Source organism: Rhinolophus hipposideros (assembly GCF_964194185.1).
Source record: "Rhinolophus hipposideros genome assembly, chromosome: 9".
Classification (NCBI taxonomy): Eukaryota; Metazoa; Chordata; class Mammalia; order Chiroptera; family Rhinolophidae; genus Rhinolophus; species Rhinolophus hipposideros.
Genome location: NC_138055.1, coordinates 253344 through 273164, shown reverse-complemented (window position 1 = coordinate 273164; position 19821 = coordinate 253344). Strand labels below are relative to the sequence as shown.

At 51.8% G+C, this 19821-nt stretch overlaps 2 protein-coding genes and 1 long non-coding RNA gene across 6 annotated transcripts; all 3 read left to right on the top strand.

Annotated features, from left to right (window-relative positions):
* The first annotated feature begins 138 nt into the window (after positions 1-138).
* LOC308502177 lies at positions 139-2928 on the top strand. Its single transcript, XR_013994003.1, has 3 exons — positions 139-401; positions 2193-2339; positions 2711-2928. It is a non-coding gene; the product is annotated as an uncharacterized lncRNA (long non-coding RNA).
* Positions 2929-2937: 9 nt separating this feature from the next.
* Positions 2938-5246, top strand: ADM2 (adrenomedullin 2; the record flags this gene model as incomplete). Its single annotated transcript, XM_081060500.1, has 2 exons — positions 2938-3113; positions 4904-5246. 2 exons carry the CDS (start codon positions 2938-2940, stop codon positions 5220-5222), a joined length of 495 nt encoding a protein of 164 aa, XP_080916626.1. The 3' UTR covers positions 5223-5246.
* Positions 5247-5352: 106 nt separating this feature from the next.
* MIOX (myo-inositol oxygenase) lies at positions 5353-19593 on the top strand. 4 transcript variants are annotated; one of them, XM_081059572.1, is made up of 10 exons: positions 5353-5438; positions 17495-17575; positions 17847-17927; positions 18063-18225; positions 18426-18493; positions 18632-18741; positions 18815-18882; positions 18975-19024; positions 19109-19221; positions 19311-19590. In XM_081059572.1, exons 1-10 carry the CDS (start codon positions 5433-5435, stop codon positions 19417-19419), a joined length of 849 nt encoding a protein of 282 aa, XP_080915698.1. In that variant the 5' UTR covers positions 5353-5432; the 3' UTR covers positions 19420-19590. The 4 variants fall into 4 exon arrangements, with proteins under 4 accessions (XP_080915698.1, XP_080915697.1, XP_080915700.1 ...); XM_081059571.1 differs by lacking the exon at positions 5353-5438 and adding an exon at positions 16856-17018 and having other exon boundaries at positions 19311-19593; XM_081059574.1 differs by lacking the exon at positions 5353-5438 and adding an exon at positions 16856-17375.
* Positions 19594-19821: the final 228 nt, after the last annotated feature.

Genomic DNA, 19821 nt, shown 5'->3' with positions numbered 1-19821 from the left:
CCCAACGGCGCGGGCTCGGTTCCCGGGGGCGGGGCCCCGCCCTTCAGCTCCAGCTCTGGGCCTGGGTACCGCCCCCCGGGCGGTGACAGCTACGGCGGCTCTGGCGGGTCAGCGACAGGCGCGGCCCGGGTCGGAGCTGGCCTCGCACTAGGGGCTCCACGCGAGCTCGGGACGAGGCTGGGGGTCCCGAGGCTCTCGCACCTCCGGCACTGTCAGTCTGGAGGAAGGGAGGAGGACCTGGCCCTGCCCCCGGATCTGCCGAATGGGGGACGGAGGAGGGATCTGCGGGCATCCCTTCAGGGGCTGCCAGCCTGGCGATGTGGGGAGTACCCGGACCCTGCCCTTGGGAGTTCCCAGCCTGAAAAGGGCTCAGGCCCCATTTGGAAGCCCATCTAGGAGGGGTGAGCCATTCAACATACGTCCTTTAAAAAGGCTCGCTGCATGTCCAGCTGTAAAGAGCAGTGTTTAAGCTGAGAGGCAACTGGAGGTCCAGCTGCGGTGCTTGGGAGAAGGCTGCACCATCCAGGACCCCTGACCGTGCCCACCATCCTCAAGACAGGGGCCGGACAGGGCCTCCCGCGCGGTGGCACAGGGATGGGCAAGGAGACATAGAGTCTAGGACAGGACACCCTGGGAGAGGAGCTGGGAAGGTGGGGGGAGCCTCTGGGCTGCCGCACTGACGCGGTGGGAGGGGAAGCAGGGCTGCCTTTGCTTTTAGATGAGTTTGGCTGCTCCAAGAACCTAAGAAGGAACAAACTTCCGACATCCAGGTTCCAACCACTTGCAGGAGTCAGCAGAGACAATCAATGAAACCAAACCCAGAGACCCCACCAGACTCCCCTCCCTGCCCCCGGAGCACAGGCCCAGCTTCAGCACGCCTGTCTTCTGTTGGGTACTGGGTACATAGGCTGAAAATCCTTCCTTTTTCACCCCTACCCCCCAAGCCCAGCTTTATTTGGTTTCTGTCACTTAGACCCAAAAGTGTCCTCAGCACATTACCACCATTGAGCTTGTGCATGGGTGGGTAGTGTTCTCGGAAGTCCTCTAGCTTGGCATCTGAGCCCAGGACTGGCTCTCCCCCACCCTCATGCCCTAATGAGCCCATTCCTGCAGCCCTCCCAGAGTCGCCTTTGGGTCAAGGGGAAGTTTGGGTTCTCTTCCAGACCATGATCCATCACCCAAATTTCTGGCCATCGAGTTTCCTGTCCACTGACTGCCCAGGTGCTTGCTCCTGACTGCCTCCTTCCCCTCCAAGGGGCCATGTTCCCAGCACCCACTCTCCCCGAGGCCTTCTTACAAGGAGTGACCCTCCCCGGTCCCATGGCCCCTTGGCTTCCTCCTTCTGTCCTTTTACCCTACCTGGTGTGGCTGCCATGCCTGTCATTTTGTCAATGTCATTGGTCCCCACCTCTCTAACTTGGTTTTCACTGTCCCCATCTGGCAAACAGTCCTGCCTTGCACCATATAGTGTGAAGAGGCCACGGTGACGTAATGGCCCCAGCCATGGATGGATGTCCCCCACTGCCCAGACTTCTGATGTCTGGGCAGTTCTCTTCTGTTCTGCAGTCCCGTCAACCCTCTGCCCCATCTCCTGTGTCACAGAGATGATCCCCCTGCCCCTCCTTCAGAGAAGACAGAAGCCATCTGATGGGAAGCCTGTGTCACATCACCAAAGCCCAGACCCACCTCCCTCACACCCACCTCTTCTTTCCACAGTCACCACTGGAGACTCTGCCCCTCCCACCCTCCTCCCTGCCTTCTGCTGTTCGTCTCCCACCCTCTCTTTCTGTAGGGATCTTTGCCATAAAGATTCAACTCAACCTCCCCCACCTTACAACACTACCAAGCTCTTTGCCCAGCCAGTTGCCACCCTAGCTTTTCTTGGCCCACAAGAGTTTCTGGAAAGCATTCCTCCAGCATCACAAGCATTACTCGCCTCCTGTGACCCAGTCCCAGCTCTGCAGGGGACCCTGGGCAGCCCTTCTAGCGCATGTGCATAGGTGAGCCGCTCCCAGCTGTCCACCCCCCACTCCCCAGAAGCAGCTCCTCTAACTGAGGGTGAATGGAGGGTCCCGGGGGCCTTGAAGGGCACGTGGACAGTTATAGACAAGTGCCATGCTGTGTGCCGTGCAGGGGCCGTGGGCTCACAGGGGGCCTCTAATCCACTGACCCGAAGTCTGTGGGTTTCCTAGGAGGTGGACCTTCAGCCCCTGGTGGCAGCAAGTGTTCTGACAGGAAGAATGAAGGGAACCATGGGCCACAAAGCTCCCGGAGGCTCACCTGCACCTGTCCCAGATTAGACCCCAGGGAACAGTGATGCAGTTTTTCTTTCCTGCTGGGTGAGTACCGTGATCACACTTGTGTCTGGGAAGGATGGTAGTGGCAGCATTACGGAAGACAGATTGATGTGAGGCATGGGGAGGCTGGTGACAGGAGAAGCAGCTGCAGAATCGGGTTACCTCAGCGGTCCTCTGCCCTCCACCCTCCACACTTGTTCCTGCAGAGCTGGCACAGGGGTTCTGTCCTCTCTGTCACTCTCCACAGGCAGTGCTCACACAGCCCTCACCTCCCAGAGACTTGCCATCTCTCAAATTCCCAAACTGTGTTCCTAGTGGGCCCTCTCATGAGCCCCAGGCCCATGAGGCTGGAGGCCAGCCAGACGTCTCTGCCAGGAGGTCCCCCAGGCAGCTAACTTCTCCATTCTCTCCAGGGACTGCCTGCAACAGCAAACAGAAGGGCTGACCCTCTTCACCTGCCTCCCTGCTGGGCTCCGTTCCTCTCTAACCCATCCACTCTGTTCCCACAGCCCCCTCCTGCCAGACCCCCAGCAACCCCCTCCCTGCTCAATTGCACTTTGCTCATATAAATGTGATCACGTCACTCTCCTTCTTCCCCACACTGGTCAAAATAAACACATGCAACCAGGAATGCGTGCTGATGCTTCTCCCTTTTGAGGGCATACACCAACTCATCCATGTGCACGTGTTCAACACTTGTGCATTTATTCATCCAGCAAATGTTGATGGAGCTCCCGTGGTGTGTGCAGCAGGAGAGACCGAGAGTGACCAGGTCATCCATGATGAACCCGACAGAGGGAGCAGGACCGGGGCCGGGTAAGCAGAAAAGGAAATACACGTGGACGCAGAGATGCTCAGATAATCCAAGACAGGGGGCGATGGGATCATCGTCCTCTCTCTGAGGGGCAAAGAAGCAAAGAACCGCTAACGCCAAGTCTGTGATCGGTTGACAGTGGATTGGCACAAGCTTAGTGGGGAGCAATTTGGTACTGACTGTTTACAGAAACACAGGCTCACCTTCAACCAGAATTTCCATTTCTAGGAAAATATTCTATAGAGACACATCTGTGAGGGCACAACAGAAGCATTCTTCTGGAAATTGCCTAATTGCTCGTTAATAAAGGATCAGTTAAGTAAGCCACAGAACACCTACACATTAGAGCAAGGCCAACCATAAGAAAGTTAGGAAGTCTCTATGTTCACATATATTTTTAGCTATATGTGCATATGTGTGTATGTAATACACACACCTAGGTCCCCCCCCAAACAAAACGCACTAGTGTACAGGAGAAAATCAGGGATAGGGTAGAAGGATCACAGTGAGTGGCAATGTGGAGGTCTCTTTAGTTGTTAGATTTCCTACAAAAACCATTTAATATGTTGGTAATGGGGAGGAAAGTGTAGAGATTTTTAGGACTATAGCTGCTGGCAGATCTTCGAGGGTCGTGAAATGGCCTCGTGAGAGACTTAAGAGCCAGCAGAGATGCCGGCCAGGGCCCCAGGGTCACTCATCCGCCCGCCGTGGACGCCACTGGGAGCGAGAGGCACCCCCAGCACTCAGTCCTTGTGCCCAGGAGCTTGAGTGCCCCCCGGCTCCGTGACGGTCGCCCGCCAGAAGGCGCTGGAGGCAAGGGTGGTAGCACCCAGCTCTTCCCAGAGCGATGGGGGGTCCCTCCGTCACGCTGTCAGGCTCGGCCCGTCAGGACTCCCCGGTCCTGTGCCCACAGTGCTACCCCGCGGGCAGGCAGGGCTGGGGAGCGTGCGGCCTGGGCTGCAGCCCGGCAGGGCTGAGTGGGGGGCCTGGGGAAGGGCGCCCCGCCTCCTCCTGGGAAGACTGTTTAGCTCGGGAGGTGCCGAGGCTCAGGGGAGCAGCAGTCGGGACAGTCGGACGCCAGGCGGCCCTCCCGGGACGCAGAAGGCTCCCCACGGGGCGGCGGCAGGGCGGCTCCAGGCCAGGGCCGCCCCCGCACCTGTCTGCGCCCCGGGTCCAGCCTGTCGCTGCATCCTCCTCCTCTACCTGTCGCTCCCGGCACAATGTCCCGCCGCCAAGGCCGAAGCCGGCCGCTTGCCCTGCCCCGGTGAGTGGGGCTCAGACCAGCCCGTCCCCTGGCCGAAGCCTCGGGAAACCAGAATGCCTGGGGAGGACCCCTCCGCCCCAGACCCTCCCCAGTCTCCCCACCCCCGCTGGGGAAGACGCTCCACCTGCTGCTGGGCTTACAGCCTGAATGGAGGGCCAGCCCCCTGCCTTCCGCAAACCCTGAGCAGTGAAAGAGGCCTCTAATTCTTTGCCTCCCTTCCTAGGCACTCCTCCCCCACCCCATTGGCAGAGTGCCCGCCCCCCCAGCAGTGGTCCCCAGGCCTGCCCCAGCCAAGGGAAGAGCAGAGGGCATAGTGACCCGCAGGGGCCAGGTGTTCTTTGCTCAGGAAGGCACAGGTGAATGGGACATGTAACCTGGGCTACTGAGATGGCTGAGTAGCCAAGACCTAAGCCCTGAGCTCCAAAGGGACCTGGGGCTTCCCCTGACGGTGCTCCAGGCAGAAAGTGGGTGGGTTTGGGGGTCCCTTTCAGGGACCATCACGTTTACTTTCTCCATCTCCCTCTGCAGGGAGCCCCCAGTCAGGACCCCTTCTGGTGGCCTGCAGCCCCAGCTCCCTACACCCCGGCCTGTGGTCTGGAAGCCACGCCATGCTCTCCAGCCACAGTGGAACTCGAACCTGGCCACCGCTATGGGTCAGCCTGTCCGGAATGGCCGCCGCCGACACTTGGGCCCCCGCAGGCCCAGAGCTCAGTTCCTGCGGGCTGGCTGTGTGCTCGGCACCTGCCAGGTACAGAACCTCAGCCCCCGCCGATGGCAGCTTGTTGCATCGGCCGGCCCACGGGACTCACCCCCCATGAACTCCAGCAGCCCCCACAGCTATGGCTAAGGTGGGACAGGCTATGGCCCTGCCTGTCCCAGCCAGGTTCCACACGCCAACTGCACAGCTGCAGCTGAGCCCCCGGCCCAGCTCCCCAGAACTCCTGTAGGCAGCAGCAACTCCAACAGTGGCACGGTCCCTGAGGAGACCCCACCCCACCCAACACCCACCAGTTCCTGCAGCAACCAACTTTGAACAGCTTTGGACACATAAACCCATATGCAGGTATAGTCCTGGGCTGGTCTGCAGGCAGGGTCCATGTGTCCAAGGGGTTGGGACACATTGGGAGTGTGCAAACTTGGGACAGGGTGAAGTAGAGGTGGCCAGCAGCACTAGATGCCAAAAAGGGCTTCAGAGGGAAGGGGTCTGGTGGGGCCGAAGTCAGGGTCCTGAACACCCAGGGCCACCTCTGGGCAAGCAGGACAGAGGAGCTGAGTTGGCCCAAGCCAGCCCCTCCCTGCTCGTCCCAACATCAGCACAGATTAAGTCTTGGCTCTGGGCATGCACGTTGGCCTGCCCCCATCCTCCTCCACCCGTGCCCCTGAGACTGGGAGGGCAGTAGGGAGGAGGACCTCACTATGGTTCCCGGAGCCAGGTGAGGGAGGACAGGCCATGCTGGGAACTGCGCTGCTCCAGCTGCCACCTCTGGAGTCTGGGCCCCTGGTCATAAACGGAGACTCCTGCCCCATCCCTGTGGGCGGCTGGGGAGGAGGGGGAGGGTTTCAAGAGCCACACAGGGCAGTTGGAGCACAGCAGGGTACCCCTTCCCATTGCCCAGAGCCAGGCAGGGCTGGCCTGGGAACCAGATCTCCCTGCCCAAATGGCTCAATTAAATCAGAATCACCATCACCTGGGGGGAGTGGCCAAATGAGGGTGGGGGTCCCACAGGCGACACAAACTCCCTGACCCCCATCCTGCCCAGTGGGACCAGGTGTGGGGACAGTTGGAGGCTGGAGCAGGCTTGCCGGTAACCTGGGGTGGGGGCACTGGCCTAAAAAGATCAGAACAAGGCACAGCTTGCCTGATTTCCTTGGTGTGTGTCCCTCCAGGTGGGGCCTGTTGTTAGTTCCCCAAGTACTGACACTCCACGCGTCACAGGTATGACTCTGGGTTCAGGAAGGTGGTTTCTTTTGTTTAGCAAACACTCATACAGCACTTACTTTGTCAGTTATTTTCCCTCATCACCCTCTCAGCCAACCTGTAAGGGGGCACTATCATTATCCCAACTCTAGGGGCAGAAACTGCAGCTACAGAGGCCAGGGATGAGCCCATGGTCACTGCAGCCAGCTCTGGGTCACTGCAGGCCTGCCCCTCAGACCCCCGAACTCCCCCAAGGAAAGGAGGCTCCTGGAAGTGACTCCAGGGCTCCCATCCCTGTGCTTGTTCTTCCAGCTCAGGGCTCACCTGGCCAGGTAAGTCACCTTTCTTCTACTAGGCCCTGTGGGAACAGTTCAGGCTGGTCCACGCTCTGCTGGGGACGTCCGTACACAGGGAGATGAACTGAGGACGACAGGGTCCCCGGGGAAAGAAGCTGCGAGTCCAGGCTCCAAGCCCACAGGAGGTGTTGGGGTGGTTGGGGGAGGCAGCTCGAAAGCAGCGAAGTGTGGCTGGAACCCGTGGGCCGGGCCTCACAGCTGTGTGCTGTGGTCACTGAAGGGTGTCAGCAGAGCAGGCAGGGAGGGCATGTAGTGCGGACAGGGTGACGGGACTGGGGAATGAGGAAGAGAAAGGGGCCGCGTTGGCGGAGTCAGGAGCTCAGCTCTGCCAAGACCCTCCCAGGCTCCTGGCCCTGGGGCAAAGTCTTGGGCTTGCGTGTGGTCTGGGCGGCCAGAGGATGTCCTGTCTGCCAGGAACACTGCCCCCAATGCACTCTCCTCGTGGTAACAGGCTGCCAGGCCCCCAGCACCGCCTCTCATGTCCTCGCCAAGGCCTTGGGCTGCTTTTCCTTCAGGTGGATTGACTATTGACTTTACCACCTCGCATCACTGTGTCGTAGCGTCAGGTCAGCGGCCAGGGTCCAACCATCACCCCTCATGTCCACTAGCCCCTGAGCTTCAGGCCCTGTCCCGGCCACCTACCTGACGCCCCGTTGGAGGTTTGAGGGCAGCACGCCAGCTCCTGAAGCCCCCACAGCCTCCATTGCTTCCCCACTGCTCCTGCTTTGGCCAAAATCTCCTGTTCACCTAAAAGTAAAAGTCCTTTCAAAGTGAGAGGAAACAAACATTTATTTGAGCTCAATAAGAATATCTGTTCGGGAAGCACTGATTCAGGCAGAAACCCCAGTGGTGTTCCCATGAGGAGACAAAGGCGGATATTTATGAGAAGGGGAAGGGACAGTGACATCACAGAAGGAAGGTGTTGCTATTGGTGCAGATAACATAACATAGTGATGCTAATTCTAAACAAGGTTTGTAATTTTCAGCCTGGTAGCCATCGGTCTGGTAGTCACGACACCTGCTTTCTAGTTATCCTTGCGAACAGTTCTCTGGGACACTGTGTTGCTTTTGGCCCCGTCCTAAGGTTATTTTGCCTTCTTCTAACATTCCAAGTTGAGGCCTAAGACATGCCAGGCAGCTCCTCTGGCATGGCAGCTTTGGCTCCATTATAAAGTGTCTCTGTTTATATTATTTTTACATTTTCCTCCTCTTGACCAAGCTGTTTCCTTGAAAGCATGGCTGATCAATCATTAGCAGCTGCACTAATCAGTTATTAAAAGCATAGTTGGTCCTCCATTGTCAGGTGGCTCATTTTGGGTCTGTCGTCCCATTGGGGGTCTCTTGTCACCAGGAAGACTCGTTCCGGTTGTGACATGTCCCACGTAGGAGGGACAGTAGTTTCCTAGGGGTTTTAGGCCACATTAGAGCAGCAGGAGCCCCAGCACAGAGGAAGGCTTTGCCGACGTGTCTCCTTCAGGGCAGACACCTTCTGTAGTTTCTGGAGTTTCTCCCGTGGAGTCTCCTGGGCCTCACTGATCATCTCAAAGCACTGAGCAACCATTGTCAGAGCGGCGTCTTTATAACACTGAGCTGTGCAAAACAAAGGTTTATAACGGCCAAAAATTTACAATAACAAACAAAATGCTAAGTCCAGAGTGAACAACAGATGTGAAGCAGTCGGCAGTGCCTGAAGCCGGCAGCTGGAGACAGCAGAGAGCCACAAGATGTCAGTGGGCAGGCACTGAGTGCCGTCTTTTGGCGGGTGCCCTGAGTTCATGTAGCACCATCTGCGTTTTACCAGAGCTGTTTTATCCAAGTGCAACGGGAGGTGATAATAGAACAAAGCAGGCCTGCTCGACTGGGATGTGGTCCAGAGCAATGCTTCTGATGTAACTCATGCACAAAACGTCAAGAGTGTTCCTGGTTCGCTCTTGCTGTGGCGTCATTGTAACACCTGCCCAAGGAAAAGTATACTTTCAAAGCTGCTCCCTTCACTGGGGCTGACGTCACCGGCACTAAACTTCCTTGACTGTGTGTGTAACCAGTTGTCCATTTTTACCTGTGAGGCAGGTTTAAAGATGATGCCCAATGTTGAATATCTTTCCAAACAGAAATTAGGGGAAATAGAAAACAATAGCTATGATAGCGAGTGCTTGGCTCCTCACATTTATTTATTTATTTATTTTTTGCAAGATGGGTAGGAACTAAAATAAGGGGGGGAAAGGACAAAAGGGAATATGAAGGTGTAGGTTACACAGGACTGATCCGGAATTTGGGTTAGCTGTCCACAGAAGATGTCATCTGCTTCACTTCCTAGGAATTTTATCTTCTGTTGGTTTAATTTCATATCCTCTGTTGAGCAGTCCCATTAGGTATAAGAGCTTTCTTTAAATTGGGAATCATGAATCCAAGAGTTAACACCTTTAAACTTGGTCACACATGGATTAGTTCAAGAACCTGAAATGCTGGAGAGATCAGGTAGGTGGGAAAGAAAAGATACATATTTTACGTTTTTTCACAAAGGTATAAATTACCAAATTGCTGTAGGTCATAGGTAGCTTAGGAGGAAAAAAATCTTATATCTGGAAAATAAGGGTCAGAAACCAATAATATTTCATATAAAAAGTCACAAAAATTATAATCATCCTTGTCCGTTTATTTAGTCCCGTTGTTAATTCTCATTGATCTTGATTTTGTTAAGTTTTATAAATGTAGTTTTTCCTTAGAGTTCTGCAAAGCTTTACTCAGTTCAGTGTTATGTTTCTAAAGTTATCAGAAACCTGTATTTTAGAGTACATGTTAGCGTTTTTGTTTTGTTTTGTTTTTTAAGGAGGGCACAGCTCACAATAGTCCATGCAGGGATCGAACCAGCAACATTGGTGTTATCAGCACCGCACTCTAATCAACTAAGCTAACCAGCCACCCCTAGGGTTTGTCTTTTTATGAATCTTTGAAGATGAAACACACTGGTAGGTACATTTTTTTGTCAAAGCATCAGGGTGAAACAATAATTGTGTGCAAATGACAAGACTTAAAAACGGCTGTGGTTAAGGATCTGGTGAGAGTTCACACATGTGCACATGTAAGTGATGTATTTGACTTAGGTCTCCATTCCACTCTTAGTCTGACCATATATAAAATGATTTTCTCAAGATCCCTTCTCCATGAACCTGTATTTCCATAAACCTTCTGCAACATACATATACCTTTCAGTTTTTGTCCTATTTTCTTTATTTTAGGACAAAATTATTTCCCCTTCTTTCCTTCCTTCCTTCCTTCCTTTCTTTCTCCTTAACCCAAAACTCCCATGTCCTTTATATCGTTCCTTATCCCAAAAACATTCTATTGTTTTTCTCAACAAAAATGCATCTCTATGCTTCATATTTTCTTCTACTGGAAACATACATCTTATTTTTTACATACTGTCATTTTGTTTCATCCTTATTATTTTTTAGTAAGGTTTAGTAAACCTTAGCTCTTTTACAAATTAATTTTGGTGAACTTATAGACCCGTCTGCATTTTTAAAAATTCTCTCTCTCTTTTTCGTCTTTGTGGGCAGTGTTTTGGTTTGTTCTTGGGTGTTTACATTTCAAAGACATAAGAATCACATCTTTTAGAGACAAAGATTACATTTTTTAAGTATTATACCAGAACATGTTAGAATTTTAGGAATTTTATATAATTTTTAGAATTTTTATATTAATAACATCAACATAAATATAACCAAAGGTTTAGTATTGTTTATTTGACAATGTTTCCCATGTAATTTAACATAACAAATAAACCTAATGAGTTTAATATTTCTCTTTTATAAAGAGAACAAGTCTTTTGAGGTGTTTTAGGGGCCCTCTAAAATACCCCAAAGTTATTCTTAGCTGAATGAGACTTAATTTAGAATCTGGTTTGGGGAAGTTTGTTAAACATATCAAAAGTTTTTAAAACATTTGGTCCAATAGAATCATAGGTCATTGTGGAACAATACTTAATGAAATAATATTTAATTATCCATTTAACCAAAGTGAGAATAAGAGATTTCAAAGACAAATACAGAAGGTTACATAGTAGTAAGCAAAATTTTAGCTCTTTTAATATTAAGAACACTCAGTTTACTTAAGTAATTAAAGACCTGATGATAAAGAACACAGGAAATAATTTTAATAAAACACAAAATCGTTGCTTTCCCTTTATAATTTCTTAGTAAGAGCATACCAATAGTACAGGAAATTTTTGTTCTTTTAGTAAAGAAATAACATTAAGTTTTATCTTTACATAAGCATAAGCTTGATGTTAAAGTGTAATTTTTTTTAAATAAAGACTTTATTGGGGAAGGGGAACAGGACTTTATTGGGGAACAGTGTGTACTTCCAGGACTCTTTTTTCCCAAGTCAAGTTGTTGTCCTTTCAGTCTTAGTTGTGGAGGGTGCAGCTCAGCTCCAGGTCCAGTTGCAGGGGGCGCAGCCCACCATCCCTTGCGGGAGTCGAACCCAGCAATTGTGGTTGAAAGGATGCATTCCAACCAACTGAGCCATTCGGGAGCTCAGCGGCAGCTCAGCTCAAGGTGCCGTGTTCAATCTTAGTTGCAGGGGGCGCTGCCCACCACCCCTTGTGGGACTCGAGGAATTGAACTGGCAACCTTGTGGTTGAGAGCCCACTGTTCCATGTAGGCATCGAACCAGCAGCCTTCGCAGTTAGGAGCACAGAGCTCTAACTGCCTGAGCCACTGGCCCGGCCCTAAAGCTTAATTTTTTTAACCATTACAATAACAATATAATTTTAGGCAGCTTAGTTATAAGAGGTAAAATTCTGAGATAACCAGGACAAAATTATTTTCATTTCCCTTGATGAAAATATATCTTCTTACATTATCTTTTATTAAAAACTTGTTCATTCCTCCCATATTTAGACTTCTTAATCCTTAAGAAATCTTACTTTTTAGTGACAACTAAAAGTAAGCAATTAGTATTCTTTAGATTGGCAAATTTATGAATGCATTTTATAACCTCTAGAAATATAGGCTCTTTGGCAAATATATTTCATAATTTTTAGAAATATGTGTTTCCTCAACATAAAGACTTTTTAGTAACAGATCCAAATCTTTAGTTTTTCTGTATTAAAAAGCCAAACCTAGGTAAACTTAGCTTTATTTAGTAACTAATGTTTCAGTATTGTATCTTATTTGGAGATGACCTAGATTCATTTCATTCAATCCTTTTTATTTATTTATTTATTATTTTTTATTTGGGGAAAAGGAACAGGACTTTATTGGGGAACAGTGTGTACTTCCAGGACTTTTCCCAAGTCAAGTTGTTGTCCTTTCAGTCTTAGTTGTGGAGGGCGCAGCTCAGCTCCAGGTCCAGTTGCCGTTGTTAGTTGCAGGGGGCACAGCCCACCATCCCTTGTTGGAGTTGAACCAGCAACCTTGTGGTTGAGAGGACACGCTCCAACCAAGTGAGCCATTTGGCACTGGCCCATGTGGGAGTCGAACCAGCAGCCTTTGCAGTTAGGAACACAGAGCTCCAACTGCCTGAGCCGCCAGGCCGGCCCCATTTTTATTTTTTAATTTAACTTAGTGAAATTCTAAGGTTTCAAGTTACCAAAAGATTTTGGGAAACTATTTTTAAGTACATATACCATAAAACAATTATTGCTGAAAGTTTCATTAAAAAAACCTCTTATTTACATATATTTAATGTATTAATTCTCAATAATTATATTTAGATTACTCATGAAAATTTCATGAGACATTAGACAAAGTCAATTATAATCCTAAACTATATTTTCTGTTGACAAACTGCAACAGAGATAACATAAACTTTTTTTCCCCCCTTCTTACACCTCCTCCTCCCCAACTCGGGTTCAAGCCGTTGTTTCTCGGTCTAGTTGTGTAGGACATAGCTCCCTGGCCCATGCTGGTATTATGAGCCTTGCGCTCCCCGCCCCACCGGCTGAAGCAGTCAGTAGCTGGTCAGCCACTCACAGCAGCTCACGCCGGCCACCGACTGCTCCTGGAAGCACACAGCAGCCCACAGCAGCCCACGCCAACCTCCGGCTGCTCACCCCAGCCCAGATCCAGGGAGAACCATTGTTCACAATCTTAGCTGTAGAGGGCACAGCTCACTGGCCCATGTGGGAATCGAACTGGCGACCTCAGCATTAGGAGCACAACGCTCCAACCAACTGAGCCACTGGGTCGGACAAACTTTTTTTTTTTTTTTTTTTTAATTAATTTTATTGGGGTGACAATTGTTAGTAAATTTACATAGATTTCAGGTGTACAATTCTGTATTACATCGTCTATAAATCCCATTGTGTGTTCACCACCCAGAATCAGTTCTCCTTCCATCACCATATATTTGATCCCCTTTACCCTCATCACCCACCCCCCACCCCCCCGGACAAACTTTTTATAAAAATATTATATTAAATGTTAACATCTCTAAAGACATGTGTTTAAACCAAATTTAAATCAGTTTAGTTTTAATATTAAATACATTCCCAGATCATGTGATCCTGAAAAGCATTTGGGTTAGTTTCTGTTATATTCCTTAATTCATATAAGAATTTAATTCCTTTAAGCCAATTAGACAGAGCTCTTTACAAACCAATTTTGTTAATTCTCGAGAGGTAGACATACATGCATATAAATAGAGACAGAACCAGAGACATAATAGTTTTATTTGCTTTTTAAATTTTAGCCATGAGAGAGATAAAATAAGGCAAAAGCCCATTAATTTATAACAGTTAAGTTTATTCATTCCGATGGCTAAGGCTTAAAAAGTTTTATTTGCCCACGATAAACAATTTTTTAAGGAGACTACGGAGCTGCTTAGGCAAGGGAACCTTTTCAGCTGCTGCTGTTTTTTAAAAAGTATTCTTTCCCCATATTTTTCCTTTTTTTTCTTTTCCTTTTTTTTTTTTTTTTTTTTGGTCTCAGACAGTTGTGGGCTGTGCTTACATTTCTGTTTATCTGTAGGAAGACCTTGGAAGTTACCGGAGACTTTAAAAAATCCTATTAGACTTCTAATTTTGCCGAATTTCTGATTATAGAGTTATTAAATTCTTTGAAATGTCTTCTCAGGTTTCAGACAGGAATAACAATAAAAAATTTTAAAGCACCTGCTCAGGCAGCCAAAGTTTCATTTAAGAAGTTATTTTGTCTTTTAGAAGCTGCTTATCAAAGAATGTATCCCATTGTCCCTGAGAGATTGGGATTCCTCTCCTTACAAACCTCTTTCTACGACAAACAGCATAACAGACAGAGACAAGAAAGGGAAATGAGAGAGCCTGTAGTCAAATGACTCCTCACCCACCAGGGAAACCCCTGGAGAACTTCTCATCCCCTGTGGCACTTCTTACAAGCATGAGAGCTGTGAAAAGTCCCTCCTGAGAAAAAAAAGATTCTTTCCCACAGGGGTAGCAAGCTCCTGTGGTACCCTGCTGCATGCCAGGATCTGGACAATGATGCCCAGGGAAATCGCCCCCCTTGAAAGAAAAACCCCTCCCTTGAGGGAAAAAATCCCTGGTGATGTCAAATAAAGGCATTTGAACTCAACCAAAAAAGCAGGGAGGTCCAAACTTAACAGGACTTCACAGTCAAAAAGAGAGCAGGCCATAGAAGCAGTAAACACAATAGAGGCTCTATAGATATAAAATCTGGTTTCAGGGGACACCAATCCATGAAGTTGAGGCCACTTTAGATCCCACTCCTGACACTAGATGTTAACCTAAAAGTAAAAGGGCATTGAAAGTGAGAGAAAACAAGCATTTATTTGAGATTGAAAGAATAGCTATTTGAGAAGCACTGACTCAGGCAGAAGCCCAAATAATATTCCAATTAGGAGACAAAAGCAAGGGGTATTTATGAGAAGGGAAGGGGGACAGTTACATCAATAAAAAGAAGGCATTTCTATTGGTGCAGATAAGTTAACATAGTGACACTAATTCTAAACAATGTTTTAAATTTTCATCTTGTAGCCACCAGTGTAGCAGTCATAATTGCTTTCTTGTTATCCTTGCTCAGTAACTTGGGAAACAAGGTTGTTTTGCCGGTTTAACATTCCAGAGGTTTGAAGCATAAGAGGTGCCAAGCAATTCCTCTGGGATGGCAGCGCCACCTCCATTTTAAAGGGACTGTTTCTACTATTGTTTACACTTCTCCCATCTCCCTCATCCAAATCCTGTAGACCAGCCATTTTTGCTCCTCCTCTGGGTCCAAGCCACCACCTATTTTGGGGTGATCCAGCTTCCTCTCTGGATCCCTCCTCCATCTCGCTCGGAAATGTGGGAACATTAGGGAATAAAACATATTCCTCCAGCCTCTGCAGCTCTGACATTCTAGTGGGAGGAGTCAGAAGGAAATAAACCTCAAAGGTAAAGTATGCAAATGACACGTGGGAAGTTCAAGGTGCTACCGGGACAGGACAGGAGCTGAGAGCCCTGAAGGCAAGTTGCACTTTGCATTTTAAATGGGGGGTTAGGGGGAAAGCAACACCTCTGTTTATTTCCAGTGTGGGCAGGAGGAGTCCCTGGTGGTAAAAGTAACCTCCCATAGGGTTCTTTTTTTTCTTTTTTTCTTTAAGATTTTTTATTGGGGAAGGGGAAAAGGACTTTATTGGGGAATAGCATGTACTTCCAGGTCTTTTTCCAAGTCAAGTTGTCCTTTCAATCTTAGTTGTGGAGGGCGCAGATCAGCTCCAGGTCCAGTTGCCGTTGTTAGTTGGAGGGGGTGCAACCCACTATCCCTTGTGGGAGTGGAGAAGTTGAACCGGCAACCTTGCGATTGAGAGCCCACTGGCCCATGTGGGAACCGAGCCGGCAGCCTTCGTCATTGGGAGCAGGGAGCTCCAATCGCCTGAGCCACTGGGCCGGCCCTCCCACAGGGTTCTTGCCTCATAGTGAAGCCCAGAGTGGCTTCTGACCCACATGCCCACCAGCCCATGAGGTGCAGCCCCACTAGCACCGTCTCTTCCAATATAGAGACTTGTGCTGCTCTGTGTCTGCCCCTTCCTTAGAGAATGGCAGTCTCAGGAAGGCATGCTTGTCAGTTTGGACCCCGCTGTGTCCTCACTACCTAGACCCGGCCCACACATGACGAGTGATTTTTGAAAGCACCTCTGCCCAGACTCTAAATGGGAGCCCCTCCCATTTAGGAGCCCCTCACTCCTAGAGTCTGACAGAGACCCCCCACCTTGACCAGACTTCAGTTAGGCTTCTCAGAGCCCTTGGCTTTACATAGCCTCACCCAAGTTAGCAGAGGCCCCACCCTTGAGATCTCATCATCCTGCCCTGCCTTCAGCAAGAATGCCTCCACCTTGGATGTCTTTTCTTAGCAACCTTCCATCTACTGACAACTCCACCCCCCCACCCCACCCAGGAGAGACTTCCAAGATAGGACGCTTTGGGACGTGAGCTGGACTAGGGCCGAGGGGGAGAGTGCTTACTGCACACCCCACGTAGAGGCTGTCTGATCATCCCTAATGTTCATTCTGACATAAATCAGCAGCCCTCCCTTGCCTCCTGCTATGCTCTGGTTCCTGGAACAGGCCATTGTCTTCATCTGGTCAACACGTCAAGCACTTTCCGTACCTGGTAGCATTCCTGTAATAGTGCCATGACTCTGCCCCCTACACAGTTCTTCAGCTCAAGCTGAGTAGAGTGGGGGTGGGGGATCTGCTTCATCGTGCAGGTGCCTACGACATGGCTGGAGGGTCAGCTTCCCTTAATGAACTCTATTAATTACCAGACTGGAGTGGCAGCCTCTTTCTTTGGTCTTTCCCTGCCCTCCATGTACAGAGGTAGCTTTTCAGTCTCAGGGCTTTCCCTGGGTCTGGTGTACTTACACCCTGTCCCCTTACTCTGATTAGTGGCTATAAATCCCCAGCTGTCTTTGCTGTATTCAGAGCAGAGCCCAATTGCTCCTGCCTGCTGCAATATAGCCTTGAGTAAAGTCTTCCTATTTTAACAAGTGTCAGAATATCTTGTTCTGAAACCAGCCCTGCCCAGTGGAATCCCAGGTGCCTGAGGTGACAGGGAAGTCGACCGGGGTCTGTATCACCCGTTGGGAGAGGCCTACTGTGGGTACAGCAGTGGTCAAAGCCTGTGGGCAAAGCGGCAGGACATCCTGAGCCATCCAGTTGCTCCGGGAGTCTGGTCTTAGGTAGAAGGGGGCTGGGGCTGCTCCCGTGCTGACACATTAACTTCTGAGGCCAGCAGGAGGGTGGATGGTCACTCATTACCAAGGGCCGAGGTCAAGGGGCTGGGTGGTGTCCGGTCACTTATGTAACCTGTGGGCATATATAGGGGCACACAGTCCTGTGGGCCTCTTAACCCACCTGCCAGCTCTGCTCCCTCAGGATGAAGGTGGCTGTGGTGAGTTCCCCAGACCCCACGCAGAGTGGCCCTACTGCCTGCTCACTGCTGGCTGCCTGTCCTTCATGCAAGGCTCAGCAGCAGCAGCTCCCCTCTCACCTGGTTCCCACCAGTCTGCTCCTCCAGCCAAAGGGCTTCCTCTTTCCTGTTGTGCTACAGCTGGGGCAGGGTCAGCCCTGAGCTCCCAGTAGACCCAGGTCTTGAGAAGGCGATGTCACGTGGGGGTGCTGTGCTCCCACACAGCGTCACCTCAGGAGGCAGGCGTCCACTGACATCCGCCCTGCAGACAAGGACCCCCGGCGGGCGCGACAAAGCACCTCCAGCCTGCCAAGGCCACTAGCTGTGCAGGGGCCGGAGGTGGTTGTGCTTGGGAGGGCCTGTGCTCTGGGGCAGCCGCCGGCCTGGGCTGCTGAGCCCCGGCATCGCTCGCGCCCTGGGGGTGGCCACACTTTCTGATGTAGCATCCATCCACTCAGGGCCCAGACCCTTCCCTGGTCTACCGGCCTGAGCTGGAGCCGGAGGCGGCCAGAGACAAGGGCAGCTTCCGGAACTACACCGTGAGGACCCCACCCCGCGTCCCAGGCCCCTAATCCCGCCGGGCCCCACCCTCACCCCCGCCCCGGCCCCTGCCACGCCCCCTCTCCTCCCCAGCCCTACCCTTCCCTGGGGAGGGCAGCGCGAACCGTTTGCTCAGCTCCAGGGCCCGCCCTTGGGGAAGCCCGGGTTCACACCAGTGGGGCCAGGCCTGGGAGAGGGAGCCAGAGGGAGAGGCCCCCGGGGTGGGAAGCGAAGGGGCTGGGAGCGTCTGGCCGACCCTCTGGCTTGCAGTCCGGCCCGCTCCTGGACCGCGTCTTCGCCACCTACAAGCTCATGCACTCGCAGCAGACGGTGGACTTCGTCAAGAAGAAGGTACCCGGCTGACTCCTCTGCAGCGACCCCGAGGGTGGCACCGCCTCCCCCACCCCCAGTGCCTAGCGGATGGAGCGGGACGGGCCCTGGTCCTGCCGGCCCCTGGTCGTGCTGACCTCTCCTTTCCTGGCCCAGCACGCCCAGTTCGGGGGCTTCTCCTACAAGAAAATGACTGTGTTGGAGGCTGTGGACATGCTGGACGGGCTGATAGACGAGTCGGACCCAGACGTGGACTTCCCCAACTCCTTCCACGCCTTCCAGACCGCGGAGGGCATCAGGAGGGCCCACCCTGACAAGGGTGCGACCCCGCCCTGCTCCTTCCGGCTAGAGGGTGCAGCCTCCAAGGGCTGCGGGGGTAGGGGGCAGACGGAGAGGGGGTGCCCCTTCCCAAGGGGGGTGCCCCTTCCCAGCAGGCCCTGCCCTCCCAGCAGGAGCTTGTACCTCCTGTGGCCTGGCCCCAGCTCCCCCACTAGCCCACCCTGTTCCTCTCCCTCCCAGACTGGTTCCACCTCGTGGGCCTCCTGCACGACCTGGGGAAGGTCCTGGCTCTGGCGGGGGAGCCCCAGGTGAGGGCAGGGAATGGGGGGTGGCAGGGCAGGGCCGGGACAGCCTCAGCTCTGGGCTCAGCCTCAGCGATGGGCCCAGGGCATCCACTTGGTGGGCAGGCCGGTTACGCCCACCCATGGCTGCCTGTTCATCCCCAGTGGGCAGTCGTTGGAGACACCTTCCCAGTGGGCTGTCGTCCCCAGGCCTCTGTGGTTTTCTGTGACTCCACCTTCCAGGACAACCCTGATCTCCAGGATCCTCGATACAGGTACCCTCCACCACTGCTGGTCTCCCCTTCCCAGGGTTCTCCTGAGCCCCCTCACCCCGCTCTCTCCCTGCAGCACAGAGCTCGGCATGTACCAGCCCCACTGCGGGCTGGAGAACGTCCTCATGTCCTGGGGCCATGACGGTGAGGCCCATTAGAGGATGGCAGCGGGGATGGTCAACCTGTGGTGGGGGCCATGCCTCTGGGTGCCTGGTGGTGACACCTTTCTCCCACAGAGTACATGTACCAGATGATGAAGTTCAACAAATTCTCCCTCCCCCCGGAGGTAGGCAGGGGGCGGGGGCCAAACTAAAAGTCCAGCCCAGCCCAGTCCAGCCTGGAGCACCTGGGTGGCTTCTTCTGTCCCCAGGCCTTCTACATGATCCGATTCCACTCCTTCTACCCGTGGCACACGGGTGGCGACTACCGGCAGCTGTGTGGTGAGCAGGACCTGGCCATGCTGCCTTGGGTGCAAGAGTTCAAGTACGGCCATCCTGGGGGACTGGGAGGAAGGAGGGTAGCAGGGGATGTGGGGTGCTTCTGCACAAGGCACTGTCCCTCCCTTAATGCAGTAAGTTTGACCTGTACACCAAGTGTCCTGACCTGCCAGACGTGGACAAGCTGCGGCCCTACTACCAGGGGCTTATTGACAAGTACTGCCCCGGTGTCCTGAGCTGGTGACCAGCCTGCCCACCCTGCTGAGACCTGGTACAGTGCCCCAGGGTGACAGCCACTGTCAGGCACAATGACAGCTCACCCCAGCTTCTCTGGAGGACTCCACACACCCACCTATGGTCTGTGCTCCCCACCTTAGTCCACTCTCCCTGGTGGCAATAAAGACCTTGAAGCAGCTTGAGTGTGACTATCACTGAGGCCGGCATGTTGTGGCAGCAGGGTAGGCAAGTCTGGCTTCTTGGACATGTGTGTCCTGCTGTGCCTGTCACCATAAACATCTTGCTCGTCCTCCCAGCTCCAGTGTCAGAACCTAGGGTCGCTCTACTCACCCCCACATTCTCAAAACTGTCACCAAGTTCTCTGGGCTCAGTGTTCTTTTTTTTTTTAATTTTTCATTGGGGAATATTG